The sequence below is a fragment of the Anabas testudineus genome, chromosome 14, assembly GCF_900324465.2.
Source record: "Anabas testudineus chromosome 14, fAnaTes1.2, whole genome shotgun sequence".
Classification (NCBI taxonomy): Eukaryota; Metazoa; Chordata; class Actinopteri; order Anabantiformes; family Anabantidae; genus Anabas; species Anabas testudineus.
This window is the reverse complement of record NC_046623.1, coordinates 413,853-434,227: the sequence shown is the minus strand read 5'-3', so window position 1 is coordinate 434,227 and position 20,375 is coordinate 413,853. Positions and strand designations below refer to the sequence as shown.

Here is a 20,375-nt window from a genome sequence, read left to right as displayed (position 1 = left end):
GACACACAGAGAACTGACTAACATAACGAAGGACGACTCAGCACACACTACAACTCACTAAATAGGCAATACAAACTAACAAAAAAAGTAATGTAGATGGTAATGTGAGTGGTGCACTGGTGCAAAGAAGGTGTATTCTATTGTACCTGTGAGGGAGTGTGCCAGTGTTTAATTATAGGATATTAGCTAGAGACGTTAGCTAGAATTTTAGCTAATGCCAATTGTCACTGGGCTTGTGCAACTTCACTACCACTGCTGCCCCTAATCCTGTTTTATCATCTATTGCAAAAATCTAATCATTTTGTAATTTAAAGAAATGCAAAAAATATTGCATGCTTTGATCTTCCCTCACCTTGCTTATTTCAACAAGAGGTTTGGCCAGATTACACCCATTTTTGCCTCTCTTCATTATCTCCTGTTTGTTTTAGGATTCATGGCCTAGGTCCAGCGTACACATCCTATACATTAGGTCTCACTCTCCTCCAAGATCCTTGGGCAGTGAGCGTTTTTTTGTTCCTGGCTTAAAAATAAGGAGGCAGAGCTATTTCTGTAAAAGAACCATGACTTTTGAATGATCTGCCTGAGAAAAATAAGGTTGAGTCATTGTCATCACTTAAACAAAGCAATTAAAACTATATAATATTTTTATTGGATTGCTTATTTATTTGACCTGAGTCATTTGAGCTCACCACACACATAATTATGTACAGTAGATCTTACCTTGTCGGCTAGTCTGAGTCTGCTGATACAGTAAAATTTGCTAAATTCATAGCCTGCTTTGTGGTGGAAAGTTGTTTCCTTTTTCAGTGAGATTTACTATCTTAACCACAAAATTCTGACAAAATGTCTCAAAGGCACTTTATACTGTACAAACAATGCACTACTTCACAACAAGCCAATTGTCAGCACCTGGACGAGGCAAAGCAAAAAGGAGAGAGACTGAGTGTTATATGGCAAAGGACCAAGTAATGGCGGAGCAGAGGCATGGCCTAAATAAGTATGAGTGTAAACAGAGAGGCAAGGAGGAACAGTTAAATAGGTCACAATTCAATTCAATTTATCTATATAGTGCCAATTCACAACAGAAGTCATCTCAAGGCATTTTACAGTGTGAGGTTTAAGAGTATAGTATAATTAAATAAAAAATTATACAGAAAACCCAACAATCCCATTTGAGCAATATTTAGTCAACAGTGGAGAGGAAAGACTCCCTTTAGAGGAAGAAACCTCCAGCAGCACTAGTTTCATGGTCGGCAGTCATCTGCCTCAGCCGGTTGGGGTGAATGAAAAGAGGAGAAAGAAAAGAACAGCTGGCAACAAAAACAACAAGCAGCAAGAGCATTGGGCAGGTCAACTAGATTCTGGAGATACACAGCTCCAAGGCGGAGGATACCTGCAGAAAAGTTCAGAAAGAGAGGGAGACAGAGAGGATGAAGCACAACTACGGGAGAGAGAAGACTCATAGTTAATACCATACAATGGTGGCATTTGAATGGATATAGAATCTATCAATCTATCTCAGCTCCAGTGCTGAAAAGAAACCGGGGGTTGTTCTTAATTGCTTCTATTAATGACGAGTAAAAACCTTTTTTTTTAAACTATCAACTATAGTTTTTAACTATATTCATCTAAATTGGTAGAACGCCAATATTGTCAAGTATTGTTCAGAGTGAGGCTGCAGTATTATAAACAAGATAGTCCACTTGTGCTAGAGTAACGTTCGAATGACTGCCCTCCTCTGTGTTGGTACATGGCTCTAAAATAAAAGATGGAATCAGTTCATTAAATTCATAAAAACATATTTATCAAGATTCAATGTGCAATTTAGGTGTTTAGGTCTTTAATTTTTCTGAGCAGTGTAGAAAGAGTATAAAATATAAATATTTGCTCAAGAATAAATACATTTTCATTCCTAGTCATTTGGTAGACGTTTTATCGAAAGTGACTTACAAGGGCACAGGAAGGGTAAGTGTAAAGTGGTCTTGTCTAAGAACCCCTACTGGAGGTAGGCCACAGCCCGCACGGAGGGCGGCGATCTTACTGCTACACTATCCAGCAGCTATAGGAGACAAATAAGTATGGAAAACACCATGTCATTTTCTTTTAAAGGTTTTATTATTTTTTTGACATGCTGCAGTTTGCCATAGCAACTTGTAAGAAAAATGTTCCTCTTCGATAGCATCAGATGGTCTTAACTGCCATGTAAGAGTGATTCAAGAGGAATTGTGGAACTGACCAATTTTTTCCTTCAGTTTTTCATGTAATTATGAATAAAATTCATGTGTAGTCAAGACTGTTGTATATCTGTCAGGGGAGAGAACAGTAGTTTGATTTAAGAATTGTAGCTGCTTTATATGAATGAATGTGAAGTTTAAAAATGATCAAGAAATATTAATGCAGTAACTAAGACTATTTTAAGGAGCAATACGTAAGACTAACCTCAAGCCTTTATAAGTTGTAGTTATACTTTCTATGTCCCAGATATATTTAAACAGATAAAGGTAAAAAAAACATTTCACATGTATTTCTGACAATACAACGTCATTTATAAAGTAACAAAGTGCACTTATGAGTGTGAAGAGGAAGGTGAGAGATTTCAGTTCTGGCTGCTCCCCCAGCATTATTAATAGATTTAGAATCGCACCGCTAACCAGCAATAGTTAGGATCACTTCATCAGCTGTGTGTCTCAAATACTTACTGCTCTGCTAAACTTTCTGCCACAAACTACAGAGTATGAATGCCAGAACCTGAACTTTTTAATTATTTCAATTAACCATCCTTACAGGTAACTGTGATAAATTAAAGATAGCTATCCTTAGCTGGAGCTCAATGCTATCCTATAAGACAATTTGCTATCTCTGTGTCCATCTTAAAATTCATTAGGGCTTTATGCTGTTTTATGTCTGGCACTGCTGGTCCAATGCGCAGCGCAGAGTATCACACAGGTCGAATAGAAACAAATGCTCCATCCTGGAAAAAAACATTTTGAAAGAGAATTTACAGGCTGTAGCATTGCCAATAGCTCAACTTGTTTCTTTAATGTCTGGTGACCTATAGTGGTGGTTTTATTATTTAGTAAATGTATTACATATTGTTTCTTTAATGACAAATTCATATTATCACCGCACGTAATAGCACCAGATAAAAACTTATGGATACACACGAGAAAGAGAGGTTTTCAACAAGTATATGCAGTTTAAGTGGGATAAATCTGAATTCAAACATTTATCCCAACAAATTTCACAAGTGTAGGAGAAATTCAAAACAACAGTACAAAAATGTCCTTGCCTGAGGCCCACTGGCAGCATGGACCATACATTTTTCATCAGTGTGGCCAATTTGGAGTATACTTTGAGAAAGCATGAGTCATACATGAGACTAGGTAAAATAGGTAATATATCACTTCATATACAATTTTACCTCATTTTCAAAAGGGCTAGTTTAGTGATAGCCATGGCTTCCATTTTGTTGAGACCTATATAGGACCATCCATTCAGTTAATTCAGACCAGATCATAGCACTTTCATATACACATCGATTTTCACTATATAGCCACAGGAGTTTGTGGTTCATCATTGCCCAAAGCTCTGCAGCTCTTGTCCTCTCAGTCTAGCCAATTTGTACTTTACACAGTGGTCATTACTTTCAGTGAACCAGTGCGGAAGCGTAAGATCTTCTTCTTAAGAGCATGTGAAGCCTTAATTTTGACAAAAGCCTTGGGCTGCAGTGGTGCTCCAGGTGGAGCATGAGGTGATGGAAGGGAAAGTTGAGGGGGTAGTTGCTGGGGCCAAACCAGACCACCACTTTCATCTGAGTCACTGGACAAAGAGCTGGAGTCAGCGGAGTCAGCCTCACTCACGCTGGACTCAGACTCACCCTGACGTGGGTGAGAGTAGTCATTCCTAGGTTGATACAGTGGCACTTGTTCCCTCTCTAATTGGTACTCCATGTGCTGATGATAATGGGAATGGTGGTTGCGGTGTGAAGAGACATATGATGTATGTGTAGAACGTGATTTGCGGGTGCGCCTTGAACATTGATCCCTCTGGTTTGAAGTTGAAGAGCCTTGCATGGGCGCCTGCACAGGTGGCTGGTCAGCCTCATCTTGACTGAGCTCCAGGGTGGACTGCCAACGCCGGTAGTTTCCACTTCCTTGCTGTTGTTTCTTGCCCTTAGATTGGCTACTGCGGCTTCCTCTTCCACCACTTCCACTTCCTCCACCATCTCTCTCCATGGTATTGTATTTGCGCTCTGGAACTCTTGGCAGGCTGTTCTCTGACTGAGATCTACATGTTTTCTTCCCCAGCTTCCTGTTAGAGCCATTTCTGTCTTCATTTGAACGACACTTTTTTGGGCCCCCTCTGTACTTAGAGGGTTGGACCTGAGGTGCTGTGGGCTGCTGCTCTTGATGACGATGACCTCTTTCTGGAGAAAATGTGCTTTGGTTGGCTTTGGGCACCCCAGAGCCATGTGGGTTGGAGTGGTGATGGGCACAGGCTCTGTTAGAGGCACGACAGGGCTGGGCTGGAATATATTCAGCACTGACCAGCTGCTCATCAGAAGAAGGTATTTGGTGAGGCTTTAACAGAGCTGGAGTGGTAAGGTAACTATAAAAATGTTTGGGCGAATCTAGCTCGTCATTGCTGGAGTCTGGGTGGGCTTGCAGCACTCTGCAAGATGGATAGTCCAGCAAAGTTGAGCGGGAGATGTTAATCATGGAGGCCTGTCTAGGCTTAAGATGAAAACCTGCTTGACCCTGGACACTTTGCTGGAGGGGGTGATATGGTGGTGGGGCCTCCTCTGTAAACTCCATCTCTAGGTAATGGTCCTGATCCAGCTTATGGTAAGCCTGCGAAGCAGTTTCCTCTGTACAATGGGATGGAGTAGAGATCACAGAAACAGACTCTTGCTTTGGTGAATAATGCTCCTCCTTGCAGCATAAATTACTCTGTCTCACCATACCAACAGGTTGCACATCATGTGCTAAGCTGGTGCGGGGCTTTGAGTGATGTGTGGGTAAGGCCCGGCGTTGAATCAAGCCAAATATATAAGTCTCTACCTTTTGAGCTTGTTGATAATCTTCCTGATTGCTATCAACACCCCTCATCTCCCCAGAAGCATCGGTTGTCCCTCTTGTTGGATCTGAAAACCATGTTCCTCCTGTCTCTGTCTCTCCTGTCCCTATGGGAGCTGACAGGGAACGAGGGAGCACAGAGTGGTATTTTGATGATTCTGGAGATCCACTTTGCTTGACTTGAAGGACCACTCCTGACAAACAGTGCAAAAACAATGAAAATAATCAAATCTTGCATTTATCATTTAAGTCAATGTATTCTCATTGTGATGTGCATTACACATTTTCTGAGCTTATAGATCCTGAAGGCAAATACAGTGAATCAGCATGACACACTCAATGTCTGCTATACAGTATTCCAAGGACGCATAAGCAAGAAAGGCACATATTATTTACATGTTACAGTATTAACCTCACTTCACAGAAAAGGTGATTTGCTGACAGTTTCAACAAAAAGCTGTACAGTAGTTAAACAGTTGTTTTTATATTATATTTTATTTACAATTATATAACTATAGTGTACTAATAAAGAGGCCAGTGATTGTACTTTAACATTGCCATTGTATACATGGCTTAATCTAAACAACCTAAGGGGATGGGTGTTTTTCTCTTATCACATTGTATATTAATGACTTTACTGAATTAGTGACTTGCTACATAGCATCAATTAATTGTGTTCACCATGACCTTAGCACCTCTATGGTCCAACTAACAGTGTGCTTGTGCAGTAATTGCATCTCAGCTGCTTTATGGCCAAAACACAACACCTCCTTAGCTTTTTTTGCAAGGTTCTTTACATGTACATGAAGCACATAATAGCTATTGCTCCCTTCATGCAGCATGGAACTCATGTAGACTTTTAAATAAATCTGACTCCCGAAGAAAACAAAACATTTGTGAAGGTGATGATGGATATTTGTACTCTCTTTAACACAAACATATCAAACTACACAAAGCTTGAAACATATAACATATGAATTTTTATGTTGAACATTTGAACTTATTAAAACAAAGCAGTAACATTTTCTGTAATCTGCAAGATGAGCATTTTACCTGAATTGAGGTGACTGTCCTCCAGATCAGCAGGAGAATGTGCTGATTTGACCTCAGTGTTCATCTTCAGCTCTGCCACCTGCTGTTCCAAAGACTCCTTTAAAGCATAGGAAGGACACTGGACACTGCTCTGAGAAACACAGTGAGGGACAGAGTGAAAGTCATTTACAAAAGCCTTTTTAGAACACCTTACTGAACACACAGTATATCAGTATGTAATTGTGAATGTCAAATGCTAAATGGCTAAAACAAAAAATTCCACACATTCCATATATGTCTCCTAATCTAGGTGACAGATTTTAAATGGTCAGCAGTCAGATATCAAGCATCTTGCTTGATTTAAGACAGTAACACTTCAGTGCTTCTGATCCAGTAATTCAAGATTCAAAGAACGTTATTAGTTGCAGAGAGAACTTAATTTGCAATGTTACATTTTCCATAATTATCAGATTTTATCTATATCTTGGAATGTTTGACTAAACTTAGCTAAATACTACTAAAATCTTACTACTTAACTTTGAAGTGATTAACTTCTCTCTCTGGAAATAATGGTAATAGAATATTGAAGCATTATCTTAACAATGCAAGAATATTTACACTGTAAAGACATTAGGACCAGTGGTATATGAGAATATAGAGTATATTCTTATTATGCTGTGTTGCAGCTTCCTTCAGCCACATGGTTCCTTCTGTGGATTCAGAGGTGTTGAAAAATTGTATTTGTATTGAAATGAAACATTTCAAACAGCATGTCAGTCAGCAGTATTTACTGTTTAATGGAAAAAGTAACATTTCTGAAGTGTATAGGCAAATGTAGGAAAACCATTCATAACCTCCATGCACATTTATAGTTGTGATCTATATATCTGCACAGTAATCTAGCCACAGGGGTTGCAAGCCAGTTACTTCTGTGCCGGTCCCAAGCCCGGATAAATAGAGAGGGTTGCGTCAGGAAGGGCATCCGGCGTAAAAATTGCCAAAATAACTATGCGAATCATCCACAAGACTTTTATACCGGATCGGTCGAGGCCCGGGTTAACAACGACCGCCACCGATGCTGTTAACCTACAGGGTGTCGGTGGAAATTTGACTACTGTTGGTCGAAGAAAGAGGGGAGGCAGAAGGGTTCGTGGACAGAGAGAGAAGGGAAAAGGCAGGAGCATAGATCTGAGAATAGGGACTCTTAATGTTGGCACAATGACAGGGAAAGGCAGAGAGCTGGCAGACATGATGGAGAGAAGGAAGGTAGATGTACTGTGTGTGCAGGAGACAAGGTGGAAGGGCAGCAAGGCACGTAGTATTGGAGGAGGATACAAACTGTTCTACCATGGTGTTGATAGGAAGAGAAACGGGGTAGGAGTGATCCTGAAGGGGGAGTTTGTGAACAATGTCCTAGAGGTGAAAAGAGTCTCAGACAGAGTGATGAGCCTAAAGCTAGAAATTGAGGGGGTGATGGTGAATGTAGTCAGTGGGTATGCGCCACAGGTTGGCTGTGAGTTAGAAGAGAAGGAGAGATTCTGGAGTGAGTTTGATGAGGTCATAGAGAGTATCCCCAGAGGAGAGAGAGTTGTTGTTGGAGCAGACTTCAATGGGCATGTTGGTGAGGGCAACAGAGGTGATGAGGAGGTGATGGGCAGGTTTGGTGTAAAGGAAAGGAATCTGGAAGGACAGATGGTGGTGGACTTTGCTAAGAGGATGGAAATGGCTATAGTCAACACTTACTTCCAGAAGAGAGAGGAACACAGAGTGACATATAAGAGTGGAGGTAGGAGTACGCAGGTGGACTACATCCTATGTAGACGAGGTCATTTGAGAGAGGTTAGTGACTGCAAAGTGGTGGTAGGAGAGAGTGTAGCCAGACAGCACCGCATGGTGGTGTGTAAGATGACTCTGGAGGTCAGGAAGAAGAAGAGAGGGAAGACAGAAAAGAAGACCAAGTGGTGGAAGCTAAAGAATGAAGAAACTTGTGAGGAATTCAGGCAGAAGTTGAGACAGGTTCTGGGTGGTCAGGATGAGCTTCCAGATGACTGGGAAACTACAGCAGAGGTTATCAGGGAAACAGGTAGAAAGGTGCTAGGGGTGTCATCTGGAAAGAGGAAAGAAGGTAAAGACACTTGGTGGAGGAATGAGTAAGTACAGGAATGCGTCCAGCGGAAGAGGTTGGCTAGAAGGAAGTGGGATGTAGAAAGGACTGAGGAAAGTAGACAGGAGTACAAGGAAGCGCAGCATAGAGTGAAGAGGGAGGTGGCAAAGGCCAAACAGAAAGGAGAGACAGCAGTGGAGTTTCTAACCAGTTTGTTCAATAGGATTCTAGAGAGTGAGAAGATGCCTGAGGAATGGAGGAGAAGCGTTCTGGTTCCGATCTTTAAGAACAAGGGTGACACGCAAAACTGCAGCAACTACAGAGGAATAAAGTTGATGAGCCACACAATGAAGCTGTGGGAAAGAGTAGTGGAAGCCAGGCTTAGGAAGAAGGTGGAGATTTGTGAGCAGCAGTATGGTTTCATGCCCCGTAAGAGCACCACTGATGCTGTTTTTGCTTTGAGAATGTTGATGGAAAAGTACAGAGATGGTCAGAAGGAGCTGCATTGTGTCTTTGTAGATTTAGAGAAGGCGTATGACAGGGTGCCGAGGGAGGAGCTGTGGTACTGTATGAGGTCGTCGGGAGTGGCAGAGAAGTACGTCAGAGTAGTTCAGGACATGTATGAGAGAAGTATGACGGTGGTGAGATGTGCTGTAGGTCAGACAGAGGAGTTCAAGGTGGAGGTGGGACTACACCAAGGATCAGCTTTGAGTCCCTTCTTGTTTGCTATGCTGATGGACAGGCTGACAGATGAGGTCAGACAGGAATCTCCCCGGACAATGATGTTTGCGGATGACATTGTAATTTGCAGTGAGAGTAGAGAACAGGTGGAGGAACAGCTGGAGAGGTGGAGGTTTGCTCTGGAAAGAAAAGGCATGAAAGTCAGTCGTAGTAAGACAGAATACATGTGTCTGAACGAGAGGGATCAAGATAGAAGCGTTAGGTTACAGGGGGCTGAGGTGAAGAAGGTGCAGGAGTTTAAGTACTTGGGGTCAACAGTTCAGTGTGATGGAGAGTGTGAAAAAGAGGTGAAGAGGCGAGTGCAGGCAGGTTGGAGCGGGTGGAGGAAAGTGTCAGGAGTGTTGTGTGACAGAAGAGTGTCAGCAAGACTCAAAGGAAAGGTGTACAAGACAGTGGTGAGACCAGCTCTGCTCTATGGGTTAGAGACGGTAGCAGTGAGAAAGAGACAAGAGGCTGAGATGGAGGTAGCAGAGATGAAGATGTTGAGGTTCTCCTTAGGAGTGACCAGGTTAGACAGAATAAGGAACGAGTACATCAGAGGGACGGCTCACGTTGCCTGTGTTAGCGACAAAGTCAGAGAGGCCAGACTGAGATGGTTTGGACATGTTCAGAGGAGGGATAGTGAGTATATTGGTAGAAGGATGTTGGAGATGGAGCTGCCAGGCAGGAGGGCAAGAGGACGACCAAAGAGGAGATATATGGATGTTATAACAGAGGACATGAGGTTGGCTAGTGTTAGGGTAGAAGATGCTCACGATAGAGTTAGGTGGAAAAGAATGATTCGCTGTGGCGACCCCTGATGGGAAAAGCCGAAAGAGAAGAAGAAGATCTATATATCTGCACAGTAACTAATTGCAATTGCATCTTCTGCAGTGTGTGGATCCTTGCGGTTTCTACGTCTTATCCAATCAGTTGACAAAGTAAGGATAAATCCTTAGATCCTGAGATTCATCAGCAGACAGAGATAACTGGTTAAATTCAGAGTAAGGTGATTCAGATTCACCTACACAAGAATAAGAATAATCTATTGAGCCTGAGAAATCTCATGACATAATTAGGGGTGGCTGTGGCTCAATAGGTAGAGCAGTTGACTGCCAATCACAGGATTGGTAGTTCGATTCCTGCCACGTCACATGCCAAAGTGTCTTTGGGCAAGATACTGAACCCCTAGTTGCCCCCGGTGAGTCAGGTCAGCTGCATAGCAGCTCTGCCATCGGTGTGTGAATGTGTGTGTGAATGGGTGAATGAGACGCAGTGTAAAGCGCTTTGAGTACCAGCTAGGTAGAAAAGTGCTATATAAGAGCAGACCATTTACCATAACTACACAGAAAGTGATGTGCAGAAGAAGAGAAGCAGCATCTGTGCTGTGCTGCATTAGAGTTAGATTGAGGAAAAACAAATGAATTGTTCAAGATTCAAAGATTTTAAGTGTTCTGATTGTGACTGTCTAAGATGAGCAGACACGTTTATTCACCCTACAACACATGCTGTACAGAGATTTTAAGTTAAAAACCTTTAAAAGAAAAATACCCAGTTATTTTGAACAATCATACTTTTTCTGTTATATTCCAGTGTTACCAACATTATGGCTTTATAGTCCATTTTGAGAACATGTAAACATGACTAAACATTAATTCGTTCTTAAGAATCTGCCTTGTAGTTGGGAAAAGTGCAAGTGAAAGATGGATGAAATGAAAGAAAATAAGATGTACCCAAGGTCAGAAAATATGCAAGCAGACTGTTCAGATCACCCTCATAACATTAAAAGCAGACATATAGAATAGTGTCTCTGTCCATGTGAGTATCTTTAGCATAACTCCACACGTGGCTGGACAGCTGAAGTATTTTGCAAAGGCTCAAGTGCTGGGCACACTTGCATCATGTTCATGTAAACTACAGTGTTGTTGGCTGCGCGGCCCAGGGAAAATTGCCACAGCAATCCCCATGTCTCTGTGTGCTAAATACTGTCTGACTGCTTCACCAATGTGGGCAGGAACAGCTGCAAAACTATTCTGAAAACTAAACTGCAGACAAAGAGTAAGTATAGAATAATAATTATTAGTTTAATTTACTGGTGAGAGGGTAACGACAAAATAGGTGTACATTGCCAGTGCTTATCTAGTGGTTCATTTTACAAAGAATCTGATAACTTTAGGACTTGACATGTAATGTGTCTATTCAATTTACAATTGTTTGATTAGCAATTAGCAACATCATCATGTTGCACTTGTGGACATGCTGTGCATACATAGGTATACACTGGGTATGCCACTGCTTGTATTAATGTTATTGCATTTTTATAATATAGCACTAAATAGCACTAAATGTAGTTAAATAGTCTATAAAGCTAAAGAGAGAAAAAAAGGGGAAAAGGTGAAAAAAACAAACATTATTTATATATATTTTTGTTGAACCCAAAAATAAAACATGAACCTGTACATTAGATTAATAATATGTATGTAGCTTTTTAGTATCAGTATTTCTCTTCAGTAGTTATGATTTTGTTTAATTTCCCCTTCTGTGTCTCTGTGTTTAGTCAGTGTCAACTCCTACACAACAGATGTTGTTGCCATCTTTTCTCTTACATTCACATCATGTAATGTGTGTGTTTCAAGTGTTTTGATAATAAGTGCTGGGAGTAGCTATCTGTGAGTGTAAAGGCTGTCTCTAGTGGTTTCTTAATGTTAAAATGTTGCTGTTTATAATGTAGATAATGCTAATAGTGTAATATCAATGGTGTAATATAACTGAACAGAGTGTGTGATGAAGTGTTAAACTAAAGAGCAAGAGCAATGATTAATGTAGAATATGAAGGGTTCTTAAAAAACTCGTCACTTTGTGTGTGTGTGTGTGTGTTTGTTTGCATGGCTATCATTGTGAGGACCACCATGAATTTTTTACCACTGAACTGAGAACATTTTTACAAAGTGAGGACATTTTAGCAGGTCCTCACAATGAAAAGGGTGTTTAAAGAGCAATTTCTGAGTTTTGGGGACTAGGATAAAGTTTAGGGTGAGGCAGTTAGTTGTGATGGTAAGGGTTAAAGCAAGACAATACACATGGATAAATAAAAAATTGAAACAGAGTAGATTAGCATAACCTACGCGACTGAAGGCGGATAGGGCATGCATTATTTCAATGAGTGTCCTCACAATGACTGCCATACAAAAATCTATGTGTGTATGTGTGTCTGTGCGTGCAAAATTAAGATGAGCCTATGTCAGGCAGGCACTGTATAAAAAGAGGCTATGTGTGGCTTTGAGCAACTACTTATATGAAACCAGACTGGCTCAATGGCTTCTTGTTCTCTTGAAGTGAATGCACACACTCACACACATTCATAAACTGCATGCATAGACTGACACACAGTCATACATGAATGCCCACGCTACTGCATGCATATACAGTATGTGTACATCTTTAGTTTAGAGCTATGAGCTCACTGACTTAATTAGTGCTTGCATAATTACCAAGATAGAATGTTTTTTTATCTTTCCTTAGGTAAGTGTAATTTTTGACCTTAATAATATTTGCTCTGGCTTGATATTCTTGCAGTGCTGTGCAGCTCTGCTCTTAAATTGACAACAGTATTTGTACATTCTTGGACACTGCTTACACTAGGACTGGACTTTCGGCTTCACATAAAAACAGAAAACTTGTGCTCCAATTTTCACAGGAATATATGGAACAATAGTTTCCTTAGTTTGGCAACAATTTGTTTTCTTGATTTCTCAGTAAGGTACTGTTAATGTTATTATAGTTATAGTTATAGTTATATAATGACTTTATGTTTAAACAAGAGAGGTAAATGCAATGTAATACACCTGTGAACTGACATTCCCCTGTGACATACTGAGCTTTTTACCTCAACTGTGCTTGATTACTCATAACTCTTAGTTATGCTGCTATAGATCAGTCAGCTGGGAAACCTCCCTTATCCTCTCTTCTCTTCTCTCCATTCAAATGCCACCATTGCATGTCATTAACTTTGTGTCCTCTCTCACCCGTAATTGAGCTTCCTCCTCTCTGTCTCCCTCTGTCTGTATATATAGCTGTATATTTCCAGAGCACAGTTACTGACCCTACCAACCTGCCCAGTGTTTTTCCTGCTGTTCTTGTTTTTTGTTGCCTGCTGTTCTTTTCTCTCTCCTCTTTCCGCTCACCCCAACCGAATGAGGCACATGGCCACCCACCCTGAGCCTGGTTCTGCTAGGGGTTTCTTCCGTTCTGAGTTTTTTTCTCTCAACTGTCGTTTAGTGCTTGCTCAAGTGGGACTGTTGGGTTTTCTATATAATTCTGAAGACAATAACTGTTTGTAAGGTCTTTTTTGTAAGTGCCTTGAGTAGTCTTTTGTGATTTGGCTCTACATAAATAAAATTTTATAGAATAGAATTGAATTGGTTTTCCCCATTAGCTTAGATTTTTTGCTTGCCTTGTTGCTTTGGATAAAAGGGTCTGCCAAATGACTAAAGTAAATGTAAATGTAATTATTTTCATTTTCAAAATTCATTGGATTGTATGCAATTAATTTATATTAATTAATCACAGAGCATGTATTTTATTTGATATTTTTTAACAGCTTAGCAGTGGTAGTTTAAATATAATTTGTCAATGTATTTATCTATTTAGTAGTCTGTGGAAAAGTGAAGTAATGGGTCCATTGTTGTTCTTTATACCACTGAACCATCACCAGCAAATCACCATGACACCCTTGCCCCATCTCTTTACCCCCTCATGTACTTAAACAGCAGTTAATTAGTGAGGTGTGAAACATAAACCAAATACATCCATTGCAGTGGAGAATGTTTGTCTGGCTTCTGTGAGAAGTTGACCACACAGCTGCGACAGTCTCCACTGGAAGTTTACAGTATGTTGGATGACAGCACAAACACACTATAAACATATGCACCACAATATGGCTTTAACATATGCACTAGAGCTCAGTTACCCTCAGTAACTGAAAGCCTACATCAAACTGCTTTAAAAGATCCTTCTGTGCCAAATGTTCAATTTGTACTAGAACATATTGAATTTGTAGTAGAACAGACCTATTTTGGTTCTTAACTGAACTTACAAGATTCTGCAGGAAACACTTACCATTGTTTGTGGTCCCTCACTGGTTGTCTTGGAGAGAAAATTTCTCAAACTTACAAATAAAAAAAAATTCCTATTTTATATAAATAATAAATATTAAAATGTAAAAATGCATTTTTTTAACACATTAAAAGACATACCAACGCATACCAACACCCTAAAGTCCATGTAGCCCATTGACAGATAAATGTATGTTTTAAGGCGTTAGCCCATATTTTATATTTTATTTTTTTTTACTTTTAAACATTAAGTTCGGTTTCTGGAATTGAATTTCACCTCATGAATGATGGTATATTTTTTCCTTTGTAGGTGTGTTGCATTTTCAGGTGATTAGCCATTATGTTTAGCTGCAAAGACCATGTCACAACAGAAAATGGAACTCTGTCATGTTATTTAATCAGAACAAAATTTAGCATTATTAGATAATGTTTCCATCTGAAAGTTAAGTTTGTGATATGCTTGTAATTCTTATATGTTGCAACAAAAGTTTATGTATTGCATTCCCGGACCAAGTGACACTAAAATGTTTAACTGAATTAGTGTAAGACTGGTAAATAAAGAAAAAGAAATGAACTTGTTGGGTCTACTGAAGTCATTTGTGTGGAACCTGTTGACAAACTAAAATTAGTTAACATAAACAGTAATTTTTATGTTAAAAATACACATGTTAAACATGTGGGCTGTAAATGTACTTTTTAAGTCAATACAATTTTATTGAGGTGGCTAATCTCAAATATCTTCTGTTTAAATAACAAAAGTTATGTTACCATAATACAAAATTCTTAAGTTAGGGAATCTTAAGATGTTCACTTTTAACTAATATAAAATGATTTTGGAGAACTATTTCACAAAATAAAATTAATTAAAGTCAGTGATTCATTTTTTGAGTGAATGTACTTATGCCTTAGCCCAGGAAAGCCAAAGTATTTTTGAAAGCTCACAAAAGTCACACTGTAGCAGTTGGTGCCATGCTCAAGGGAGCTGTAACAGCAACTGTTGACGAATGGAGAGTTTTTTGATCGCAAGTTCTTTTAAGATTTAGATAAGATAATTTGATAAGATAAATATTTCCCACGGTGGGAAAATTCAATTGTTATTGTACAGTAAATACAAAACAACAGTAAGGTGCAAAATAATTTAAAATATAAAGTGTGCAAAAGTGAAACATTTTACAAATTTACAATGTATTATTTAACATTTATATGTCGTTTTTCCAATCCCCATTACATTTTTTATGTTGTGAGTAAAGATTTCTGCAGGGAGGTTCTTTTTTTTCTTTAGTGATGATAATGAAAATGTTTTAATACTGTGAAATGTATGTACCTGCATTCCACAACTAACGGACAAAAGTTAACAGAACTCTCTTGCAATGGATTACAGACAAATAGTCTAGTTTCTAAACAAACTCTTTATGTTTTAGGCATTTAGACTGTAACAAAATATTATATTTGTACTGCATTGTATTACATAGAATTTTCTCTGATTGAATTGGACCTCTTCTGTTTTGTCTTTGGACTTGGCTTGGACTTTGGACTTGGCTTTGGACAAAATCTTACCTTGGTGGCAAAACTGCCTCACACACAGACTTACCTTGGATGAAACTTTAGCAGTATTGACTACAGCCCTAGTGTCTCACGTGTTTAATATTGTTACTATTATTAACCTTTTATTTTAATTTTATTTAATTATTTTATTGTGTTTTCTCTCATATAATTTCATGTAATGTATCAGAGTAACACTGTAAATATCCCAAGAGATACAAAATACATAAAATGTTTAATATATTAAAATAAAAATAAAGAAGCACAACCGCATCAGCTTTATTTAGTATTCTTAAGTAAATGTTATTTGACTATGTTATGTGGTTATTTGTTATTTGGTTATGCAGAGCATAACACATAAACACACACACACACTACTGGTTTTGGGTCAACATTTCATTGTGCCTCCTGATTAGTTCCTCAGGAGGCCACAGTGAAGGCTGTACTGTCTCTTCAGCTGCCGTCAGCTGTCACAAGACTATCAGCAGCTCCTGAAGAACAAATACACTTACTCTGTCATCAACAAAAATACATTCTTTCTCTGCCTGGCTGTGTTTCTTATGCATCGCAGACAGAACAATAACACATGAACACGTATAAACAAAAAGCATAGGGGAACTGGGGGCTGTACCCAATGAGAATCGGTTAACCAGCTCTCAAGTTTCCCTGTAAAGCTACTACTACTGTTAACCAAATTTGATCACCATGCTAGCATACAGTATGCTGCAATACTAACTGCTAGAGCAGGTTGACTTCAGAGAATGAGATTAAAACCTGTCAACAGCCTAACCTTTTCTATGTGCAACATGTACTCATATTTATAGTCTTGGACATATGTAATATTTGGAATATTATTTCTAGTGTTTTTACAGTTTCTTAATCTGTTCTAGCTATGTGAACATATTGTCCACTGTTATTAGCATTACATATCATACTGAGTTCTTCTTCAAGGTTCTGGCAATATCACACTTAACCTCTTCCACATGAACACGCTCATAGTCAGAGAGAGCTTCTGATAACCAGCTTTGTGCTACCAGTTATCCAGAGCAGCCAAAGATTCAGAGGCCTGATAAGCTTAGAAGAGCCATGCATATCTACATACATGCACTGGTACACTGATCAACAACTTTAACACCAGCTGGTGGTTTAATGTTGTAATGTTGATCTGCAGTTACACAGCCCTGAGATACACTGCATGTTTTAACACCTTCTAGTTATTACCAGCATAACAGCATTTCCCATGCTAAACCCTGTCCATCCGGTGGTGGCTAATTGGTGTATAATATGTAAATAATTACATATACTTTATACATATACAGTACTTTCAAGTCCTTATGCACACTCATAAGATTCCTCACACAAATGTAGAAAAAAATACTTTGCTACTTGTTATTGTAAGTAACAAAGTGCACAGAAACGTTACTGCATGTGATAATTTAGCTTTAGATATATAGATTTAGATATAAAATTTTAATATAATTATATATTAATTTATGATGCCACAACATCTTGGTTCGAGTACAGCCTGTTGTAGGCACTAGACAAGTGACAAGTTGGGATTTTAACCATCAGTTATGTTGGTCAGATGCAGGTCAATACCACAGCCCTGACAGTTAGTCTGATCAAAGTGGGAGCTCATAAATACTGATCTGTGAGTCACCTTAGTCTGTGAAAGCTGTATAAACAGATAACATTATGAACAAATCAGATCTGTTTAAGAAAAAAATTGTTAGTATGAACATTTTAAGGGAATTTGTGGCATTCTGCAGTTCTTTAGTGCTTATCCAGTCTGGTGCATAGATCTTTTTCTCTTAAGTGCAAAAAAAATCATGAGTGGTCCCGACTTGTTGTTCAAGATAACAGATAATATTAGCCCACTTGTTCTGCTTTGATAGTCAGTAGTTAAGTATGAAGGAAAGCAGCAAACTTGTCTTGTCCTGTCACTGCCTCTGGGTCTTTATTCAGGTCTCTGTCCAGTATCATCCTGTGTGCTAGTACCTGACATTGTAACAGGCTGCAAAGCTTCCAAAATATTTCATGTCTCTCCCTTCTTGCTGTTTTCTTCATTCTCAAGCAACCTTATAAACAAAGGATGAGTCACAGACATGAAAAAGAAGGTAAATGTATATCCTCTAATCTAAATGTAAATTGTGCTTCATTCTAAAATATTTTCTCTGAACAGTTTGTTGGTTGATGATGACTAAAGGTAAATCATGTGGTTCAGCTTTGTGCAAATGTCCTTTAGATTTGTGTTTCTACAGTATGTCCAGAAAAGTTCTGGAATATTTTTCAATAGTTCTTTCTTAACTCTAATAGAGTTTTACGCCTTTACTTAAGGAATTCAGGACTGTTTAAATATTCATGAGTCCACAGTAAACAGAACTTCAGCCGTGCACACAACTTCAATCCCATGGATTTAGAAACCTTTTGTTTTGGTTTAAGAATTAAACAATGTTCTACATAAAAGGGAAAAGACAGATGTGAAACTAAATAGTTCACAGTAATTATTCACTGCACCAAACAAACTCTATAGTTTATGTTTTCAATTTATCCTTAATGCTCCTAAGTGTATCTAACAGATGGAAAGGCTCTGTACTGTTGTTCTAGAATTTTTATGTTTTTGAACTCTTTAGTAACTATTGGTCAATCACAGAGCTGCGTCATGAAAAATCTCAGTAAACCTAATATGTGCTACTCAAATCTGCAAGATCATAGTCAGCAGGGAGGGGTTAGTTCATCTTTGTATCTGTGGCATCCCTTTTCAGGAAAACATTTGTCTTTCTGCTTGTCTCTCTAAAGCTGATAAAACTGCAGGCTCTACAGTTTTAGAGCAGCCTGGAGGTATCCTGGATAATGCCAGTTTCATTTGCTCCTTAAAAATGATTCAAATACAAATAACTTGGATAATATCTTCAAATAAACTGGTGTTTAGTATAACTTGGAACTGCACAAATATATGTACTGTGAATTATAAATACAACTGAAACCTTTTATTTCTGTAAATGAAATGAAAAAGCATCATCTGCTGAGGATATTAAGCAGATGGAAAACAGGCCCTAGTGGAGCTGCCATGGACATGTTACACTTTGTTTTCTTTCCTACCAAGTGAAAACTGATGTTGATTTTGGAATCATTTACAATAAATGATTAATGTCATGCAAAGCAGCCTTGATTTTTATGCATAGACAATAACAATGCATATATTTGTATGATCCGTTGTCTTCAGGAAGAAACAGATACTGAAGCAAAGTGGTATCAAGTAGGGGCTCTGCTGTCAATAACGGCCAGACTGTGGGGCCCTTCTTAAGCAAAGTTTTGGAAACATATCCTAGGGCCCAGGACTATACTTTAGTCAACTGTCCTTAACAACACACCTCAGGGCATTGGTTACAGCGACTTCATTACAAATACTACACATTACAAACGAAATAACAACACACACAAATACTATATATATATATATATATATATATATATATATATATATATATATATATATATACGCACACACAGTGTAGGTAAGCAAGACTTACATTGTTTTGCAGCCCGAGGCCATAGCCATCCGCTTCGTTTCCTTTTGGTGCGTCCAGGGAGAAACGTGCCGACCGCAGTACTCCCCAAGGCGGACGGCTGATAGCAGGAGAGTCCCCTAGGCAGAGAGCACTCAGCACTCTGCTTTCTTGCCTCTGTTTGAGCAGCTCCAACTCGCACAAGCCGGCCAGACTAGCCTCCAGTCGCTCCTTGTTCCGACTCCGCTCCTCTTTAGGTAGAGAGAACACTGGGAACATGACTCCAAAGGAGCTTAGCAGCTTCTGTAAAGACATATAGACTCTTTTCCTTCTTCACTAATACACTTCACTAATACATCCACCGACGGCTTGATTTACTCTTTGTATTATCGGACATGTAAAGTGAAGCGTCATCGACTGGAGGGTTCAGTAGCTGAACTCACCGCTGTCCGACTTGAACCCATTCCCCCCTCTCGCCTGGGCTCTGCTGTGTAGTCTCACTTGGACAGCTGCTGGTGGAGCTTATGAAGGCACGCAGCCTTTTGTTGGTTCTGCCAGACACGCACACTCTACTAGGTCACTGTCTCATAAATGAAGGCTCAACAGTTTATAAAGAATACGGAACAAAAACGAGTATAAAAAAGGCACAAAATACAAATTAATAACATAAGCCAACCTTCATAACGTCATAGATGAGTGACAGAAATTTGTGGCGACTATTAGTGACACTACTTTTTACTATGATGTATTCTAAATATCGAAAAAATGCAAAATTAATAAAGTTATGGTTGAAATGTGAACCGTGTATATATGGCCACTGCATTAATGGAGTCACTACAGCTACTGAAACACATGTAGATGGGATTTGCTGTACATACGCTCATAGCTCACTAAGTACCTTTACCTGTATTAGATGTTTAATTCACTATCTGTGGTATACATACTAATCCGAAAATTCATAAACTATAAATACAACTTTACCTGTGGTTTGTGAACGTGATGTAGAGCAGGCTGTGTAGGTTTAAAGGTACACCTGCCACCCAGTGGTTGTAAATGTGAACAGCTCAAAAGTCAACATTCATCCATCCAGCCGTCTCCATTCACCGTGTTGCTGCTATATATTGCTAAATATACTTCGTATACGTGTATATTTGATTACAGACTTGATATGGTAAAGATCAATACAAGAATAATGCAGTCCTAATACACACAGTCAGTACAAAAGCCGTGTAGAGAGCTTACAATCTGAACAAAAACACACAGTGGGGGCCAGTCAGAA

At 39.1% G+C, this 20,375-nt stretch overlaps 1 protein-coding gene across 1 annotated transcript; it reads right to left on the bottom strand.

The window, feature by feature from the left end:
- Positions 1-2,137: 2,137 nt before the first annotated feature.
- dact3a (dishevelled-binding antagonist of beta-catenin 3a) lies at positions 2,138-19,544 on the bottom strand. The gene is made up of 3 exons (XM_026370336.1): positions 19,121-19,544; positions 6,129-6,258; positions 2,138-5,269 (listed from the first exon to the last, which is right to left on the bottom strand). The coding sequence occupies exons 1-3, from the start codon at positions 19,409-19,411 to the stop codon at positions 3,627-3,629; spliced, it is 2,064 nt and encodes a 687-aa protein (XP_026226121.1). The 5' UTR covers positions 19,412-19,544; the 3' UTR covers positions 2,138-3,626.
- Between the last annotated feature and the right edge of the window lie 831 nt (positions 19,545-20,375).

What these genes read in the sequence shown, in the direction of transcription:
- dact3a (XM_026370336.1), bottom strand. Translation starts at nt 19,411, where the DNA reads ATGTCTTTACAGAAGCTGCTAAGCTCCTTTGGAGTCATGTTCCCAGTG. An exon ending in GCCTCGGGCTGCAAAACAAT is followed by an intron (nt 6,259 to 19,120) that starts GTAAGTCTTGCT and finishes TGTGTTTCTCAG; the next exon opens with AGCAGTGTCCAGTGTCCTTC. An exon ending in GGACAGTCACCTCAATTCAG is followed by an intron (nt 5,270 to 6,128) that starts GTAAAATGCTCA and finishes ACTGTTTGTCAG; the next exon opens with GAGTGGTCCTTCAAGTCAAG.